A 6781-nucleotide genomic window follows, 5' to 3' on the forward strand; every position below is an offset into this window, starting at 1 on the left:
TGTTAAAGCACATTCCATTGCATGTGCGAGAAGACAGAGGAGACAGTGGTGGTAAACCAAAGCTGCTCTGCCTGTATGGGCTGCAGAAACACTTCAGACCTTTGGGTCTCATTTCTCCACATCAGGAAACAGAGCAGCCCCAAAGCAGCATCAGAGATGGGACCTGCTAAGACAGCAGAAAAAGAAGAGAGAGTTATCCTTTAGTGTTCTGTCTGCCTTCAGACAGCAGTCACTATGCTTACAAGCACGATGCATTTACTATACGCTCATATCTGCAACGAGCTTTTTCTTAAAAATTCCCACGGCTGTTGTACCACCAGCATAACTCTACCAATGATAGCACTAGCACAGACCAGTTGTCACTATATTACCTCCGTGTTGTATATACTGGTCTGGGCAGGCCTAGACCACACTGTGATAAAAACACCAACAGCCAGTCGATACTAATGCTCCTGCCATTGTTATCAAGGGTAAACCTGCACAGGTGCTACAGTAATAGTGAGAGAATTCAAGGGGAAAAGGTGCAAACAAGACTGCTGTCTCTCTAAGTAGGAACAAACTGGCTCTTGTAGCCACATCTTGTGTCCTGAGTGGTAGTGAAGTAGAACTCTTGAATAGAGCTCTGCATGGATACAAAATTTGTATCTGCATCAGAGCTGCAAAAATGGTCCGCAGATATCTGCAGATTTACAGGGCTCTACTCATGAACATGCAGCATTTCTAATCTCACCTGTAAGTAACACGCATCATAATGAAAGGCATAATAAAACAAACAAAAAAAGACCGTTTTACATTCAGACAGCACGGCTTGTCCCGACATATTCAAATAGCTTGAACAGTTTCAAGGAACTATAAAGGAACTGATTTGCCTATCAATAAAGTGCTGCCATCTCTGGAATGCAATCCAGCATTAATTCTGTGCTATTGAAAGCACACCAGTTGTTAGGAAGAGAGGCAAAGAATTATTTTCTCTACTGAAAGTAAAGTTCAGGTGAGAAGTTGGTGCGAATAGCCCTGCTTCATATGAAAAGTGCAATGAAAGCTTTAATAGCCTCATGCAGCCAGGACCTCTGTGAAAGTCTCAACATAAAGTCAGTACTTCCACCAGCACAGTAACTCCTATTAGTATGCGGAGGCACTGGTTCAACACCGTCTTGATGACAAGAGTACAAGAGATAGTTACAGTGGTCTGATAGTCAGGATTTACTACGTTCTAAGGAACCAGTGAGAGATTTAAAATCCAATTATTTGGTTAACAACAAAGGCAGGCAAAAAAAAAATCCCATTTTCCAATAATACAACACTAGTACTTTATGAGATACTGCTAATTAAAAATCAATTATTTGATTACCAGTTACTGTCTTCCCTAAATTTAGTGACTGTCATAACTAAAATCTATTTTCCATACCATCTTAACACAGCTGGGAATCTTAGCTTCTACATGAGGATGAGTTATTTTTCAACCCTAGTAGTGCGTAAAATATCAGATTCTCGAACTATCCCATAAGGGAAGTGGAGAAAGCAAGGGGGCAATCAGAATTACCTAATTTAAAACAGGAATGCCACCTAGTTCATTTTAAAAGGTAAATGATTTACATAACTGAATTTTAAACTTTGTTATGCTTCTGAACAGTTCTGCAAAAACAAAGAATTAGTATATCCCAACTACCATGGTTCCTTCAACCAAAAGAAGTCTTAGAGGCTCTTTGAGTCCCATTCTGCAACTGTGTCCATGCACAATATGGTCTCAAATGGCCTGGAAAAAAAAAAGGAAGGAAAATACACTGTAGCACCTACGGAAAAAGTTGTCAGGAGATTAGGACTCAAAATATCTGTCTTTACTGAGAGTGGAAACCACAGAAAGAGAAAAAATAGCAAAGATCTTTATTTAAGTTTAGTGGAACTATTCATTGGTATTTCAGAAAAAAACATTCAACAGAAAAAGCAGTGGAAAAAGTCACCCGCCCTGGAGATCAAGGTAGATGAGTATAAAGTGATTTCGAGGGGAGGCAAACTTTCCCCAAGTATCAATCCTAGGCCTGTGATCAGTTCCTGAGCTGCCACATGCCGAGGCGCGGCGTGTGCGAAGGAGCAGCACCTGCTGGAGATGGCTCGTTGGATTAGGCACACGGTATTTGAGAAACTTGGGCCATGGGTGGAGGGGATACGGCAGCCCCAGAGCGCTATTTGCAGAGCCCCTCTAGCCGCTCCAGCGTGCCCTTCATGTCACGGATGCGCCTGGCCAAGGCCGGCACGGGCTGCATTGCCAGGTCCAGCTCCTCGCACCGCGCCACCAGCGTGTACATGGCTCGGATGCTGGTGTCCACGGCCTCGCCCAGGCTCTCCACGCCGTCGCGGTAGGTCTGGATGCAGCCCACGCTCAGGGCGGTCAGGGCCTGCAGGCCGCAGTGCACGCTTCGCAGCAGCTCATCCACCTGCGCGGCCACCTGCCCGGCCAGCGCCACCAGCTCCCGCAGCGCCGCGGGGTCTACGGGGGGGATGGGGCTGGGGCTGGTGGCGCTCAGCTGGATCTTCCGCTGCAAGTTGCTGGCTACGAAGTGGGTGAGGAGGCCCCGGCGGCGCACGCTACCCTCCAGCTCCAGCGCGCTGGCGATGGTGGCTCTACGACCCCCCGGCTGCCGCGCCCCCGCGCCGGCCGCTCCGCCCTCCAGGCTCAGCGCCTCCAGGCTCCGCTCGGCTCCGAGTCGCTCCTGCTCCCCAGGTCCCTCTGCTTCCGCGGGAGGAACGCGGCGCCCCTCCGCCATAACTGCCGCCGTGCCGCTTCCCCCCCCGGCGCCCGCGCCCGCGCTCGCTAGGACCTGTAACGAGAAGGCGCGCGTCGCCCCAATGATTATGCCTCTCTTGATTGGCTAGAGTGGAGGAAAAGGGCGGAATCCGTTCTGTTTATGTCCCATCCGATTGGCAGATGCTTACCAAAAGAGGACGTGACTCGTTCTGCTTATCGGTTTCCGGATTGGCCTATTCTGAGGGCAGGGGGCGTGCCGCGTTGCGTTTGTCTCTCTTCTGATTGGAGGCGATATGAAGAGGGCGCGCCCTGCAGTGTTTGTGTCTTTCTGGATTGGCCAGGGCGGGCCTATTACGGCTTCAGTCTCTTCGGATTGGTCATTGCCAGAGAGAGGCGTGTCATTCGCTGTGCCCGGCTGTGTTGATTGGTGCGGCGGCGGAAGAGGGCGTGTGCCTCTGGAGTAACAACAGTAGGGCGCTGCTCGCCGTTCCTCTCACTCCCCCGCCATGTTCTCTTAGCAGCGGATCTGGGATTTCACCACCATCGAACCCTACAAAGTCCCTGCGGACGCTCTGCGGCCACTTCCCAGCGCCCTCTTCTCTCCCACTGCGCAGCTCCGAACCCCCGACTCCCGCCATGGTCACCACCACAGCGCCGCCACCCTTCCTGGCCCGGCTCCCGGCAGGCACCGAGGACTCCCGGCGGCTACCCCCCAGCCTCTTCCAGCGCCTCATGCGGGGGGACAACAGCTGCGAGAACCAGCCCAGCTGCTGCCTGGCGGGGACGGGGGGCAGCGCGCGGCCGGCGCTGAAGCGAGTGAGGCGGAGAAAGGGAAAGATCCGGCCCAGCCCTTCGGGGCTGCTACCGAGCCGCTACCAGCAGTACCAACAACACCGCGCTGGCCTGGGCAGAAGGGCCCCGCTGGGAGCCCCCGGCGCTGGAGACGTTCACACGCTCCCAACGCCAGCTGTTCCCACCGCCCCGGCCGAGGAGCCCCCCACATCGGCCCCTCCGAGACCGGCGCCCAGCAAGCCCTTCAGGAAGGAGGTATGGGGAGGGTTCGGGCTTCGTGCTGCGGGGAGCGGTTCCCCTTCTCGCCCCGTTTCGGGCGGTGGGGGGAGGGGAAGTTTCCGTTACGCTCGCTCTCCCTTGGGGCAGGGGAGAGGTGCCGCTCGCGCTGATTGGTTCTGGGATTCCACCAATGGGGTTGGCGGCTGCGCCCAGCAACAGCCGGATTTAGCCTGGTGGCCGCGCGCCCGGGGGTGACGTGTGCGGAGTGCAGCGCCCCATGGAGGCGCCCGGCTGCCGCGGTCACTACAGCCGCGCCCCCGCCGGGATGGGGGGGCGCTCGGCTCCTGCGCTGGACGTAGGGTGACCAGATGTTCCGATTTTATAGGGACAGTCCTGATTTGGGGGGGGGGGGTCTTTTTTTATATACACCTATTACCTCCCCCCCGTCCCGATTATTCTCACTTGACATCTGGTCACCCTAGCTGGACGGGGTCCGGGCTGGGGCGAGGGAGAATCCCCCCAGAAGCGCTCTGGGCTCCCGGGGACTCCTTCACCCCGGCCAGCTCGGGGAGTGGGAGGGAGTGACAGAGAACGGTAGGGCGATAAGAGGACATCGCTTCTCCTGGCTGAGCGACCGGACGGCACGTCCCCTGTGCCTGCTCTTTGGCGGCCGAGTCGTGCATTATTTGAATGTCTGTCTCTGTCTTTGCAGCTCTTGAAGAACAAGATGGGCAAGTCTGAGAAGGCTCCCACTCCCCACTGCCAGCCTGTTCACAGCTTACATCTTGGTGAACAGCCCAAGGGTAACAAACAGAAGAGCAAATGTAACATGCCACTCACAAAGCTCGCATCTGTGAAAAAAGATGAAAGTAACTTTTGGCAACTTTCTGTGTCACCTGAGACAATTGAAAAGCAGGAGAAAACGCCGCTTAATAACGCTGAGGACTTCAGAAACATAAAATCAAAGAAACCTGGTTCTCCAACTGAAGCGAACCAAAAAGAAAATTATGCCGGCGCAAAGTTTAGTGACCCGCCATCTCCTAGTGTCCTTCCAAAGCCTCCCAGTCACTGGGTGGGATGCACTGTTGAATATTCTGACCAAAATAAGGAGCTGATGGCAGTCCATTTAAAAACTCTCCTAAAAGTTCAAGCATAACTCGAGATTTATGGGCAGTTACAAAGAGGACTCCATCCAGGAAATTGAAACTTGCCTTGTTGCAACATGAAGTATAAAAGGACTGTCAAGTCTTATAATCACAAACTTTTGTATTATATTTTTTATGGCTGTGTAAATAATGTACATCATGTAATATGTGTATATTCTTGTTCATACTTTGAGAGGCACATTTTAGTTTTGTTATGAAAGGATGTATTTTGCACTGCCCAAATGGTAGGTGTTTTGTATATAAAATATGGACAGCTTTAAATGTGTGCTTGACACTTGGAAAGACTTGACTAATTTGCACGAGGTAATGACATTTTGAAAGGAGAAAACCGCTCTTTAATCTCAAGATTCAGATTCAACTGTGAACAGCTTAATACACTACTGAAAAGTTTTGCAATCTGTGGCACAATCCATTGTAAACATGGAGTTTTCATCCAGATGTGAATTGTTGCTCTCTGCTCTGGCAATAATATCTGGAATTCTTGTTCATCCCTTTTACCAAGCTAATTTTGGAATTTGAGTAAAGAATCTAACCCATCAACTTGAGCACTGCTTACTTCCTAAAAAGGAGGAGCAGAGCTTTTTTGCCATAACTACAATTGGTTACTAAAAAAATAAAATAAAAAATAATTTGGCCTCCCCTTAAGCATGTCTGTCTCTTGTGTGAATATATTATAGAGCTAGAGGTTTTTTAGTTTTCATTAGTTTTGAAATAACATTTCAAGCTCTTGACAGCCCTAGTGCCAGGTACTTATTTATGCCAAATTAAACCTTAGTTAATTGTCACAACAACGATTAATTTGAAGTTTTGAAGGATGTGGTTTTAAAACTTCCTTCAGTTAAGTTTGAGAATTATAACTGTATTAATGCAACACTCAAACCAAGGCTATCATCAATGTAGTAAGAACAGTCATTAAAAATTAGCTCAAATTAAAGAGCTCTGGTCTGAGGACAGTATGGCACTAAGAATGGTTTGTAGGTGACTGCTATCTCAAGCCAGGTAAGGAAGAGAATGGAATATCTTAAAGTCCTTTTATGATGGAAAATTTAATTTGTCCCCGTTTGTAGGCACTTCTGAAAATTTTACCCACTGTTTATTCCTGTCCCCTGGTGCCTTGAATATACTAAAACAGTTGGAGATATGGGGTCTGAAAAAGAAGTTCTACTGAAGGAAGTTGCAGTCTCAGTGGAGTAAAGATGTTTTACTCTTCACAGTAAGTTAAGGCTAACTGTTAAGCATGCATATGGGCTGTCTGCTCTTCAGCTTCCACTGCTGATACCACGAGATTCACTTCCCACAGTTACTGTGTTCTAAGAAAAAAGAAAAGGAGTACTTGTGGCACCTTAGCGACTAACCAATTTATTTGAGCATAAGCTTTCGTGAGCTACAGCTCACTTCATCGAATGCATCTGATGAAGTGAGCTGTAGCTTACAAAAGCTTATGCTCAAATAAATTGGTTAGTCTCTAAGGTGCCACAAGTACTCTTTTTCTTTTTGCGAATACAGACTAACACTGCTGCTACTCTGAAACCTGTGTTCTAAGATTTTGCTCAGAATAACAATACTAGTTAAAATGATTCTGAACTTCTGAAAAGTTTAGAACTAAGTGAGGAAGAAAAGGAAATTCCACTTTCATTTAAGGAAATAAGCATTAAGATAAAAGTTCCTTTTATACTATATACTTGTATTATATTTAGCTATCTGTTCTGAACTGATATAGTAGAACTTCAGTTTTACAAATAACCAGTTCTGTGAACCTTTTTTCCCAATTTGGGAGCTGGGAGGGAAGAGAATTATATAACAAAAAGGAACAATGAATAGGTCTACATCTTTCCAGATTCTGAAGTCTTCAGTACAT

General features: G+C 48.5%; 2 protein-coding genes across 2 annotated transcripts; one reads left to right on the forward strand and one right to left on the reverse strand.

The window, feature by feature from the left end:
- Positions 1 to 1867: 1867 nt before the first annotated feature.
- Positions 1868 to 2848, reverse strand: LOC144262692 (BLOC-1-related complex subunit 6-like). The gene has a single exon (XM_077812808.1). It carries the CDS (start codon positions 2763 to 2765, stop codon positions 2184 to 2186), a length of 582 nt encoding a protein of 193 aa, XP_077668934.1. The 5' UTR covers positions 2766 to 2848; the 3' UTR covers positions 1868 to 2183.
- Positions 2849 to 3207: 359 nt separating this feature from the next.
- Positions 3208 to 5568, forward strand: PNRC1 (proline rich nuclear receptor coactivator 1). The gene is made up of 2 exons (XM_077812807.1): positions 3208 to 3793; positions 4470 to 5568. The coding sequence occupies exons 1-2, from the start codon at positions 3383 to 3385 to the stop codon at positions 4911 to 4913; spliced, it is 855 nt and encodes a 284-aa protein (XP_077668933.1). The 5' UTR covers positions 3208 to 3382; the 3' UTR covers positions 4914 to 5568.
- The last annotated feature ends 1213 nt before the right edge of the window (positions 5569 to 6781 follow it).

The sequence above is a fragment of the Eretmochelys imbricata genome, chromosome 3 (assembly GCF_965152235.1).
Source record: "Eretmochelys imbricata isolate rEreImb1 chromosome 3, rEreImb1.hap1, whole genome shotgun sequence".
In the NCBI taxonomy this organism is placed as follows: domain Eukaryota; kingdom Metazoa; phylum Chordata; order Testudines; family Cheloniidae; genus Eretmochelys; species Eretmochelys imbricata.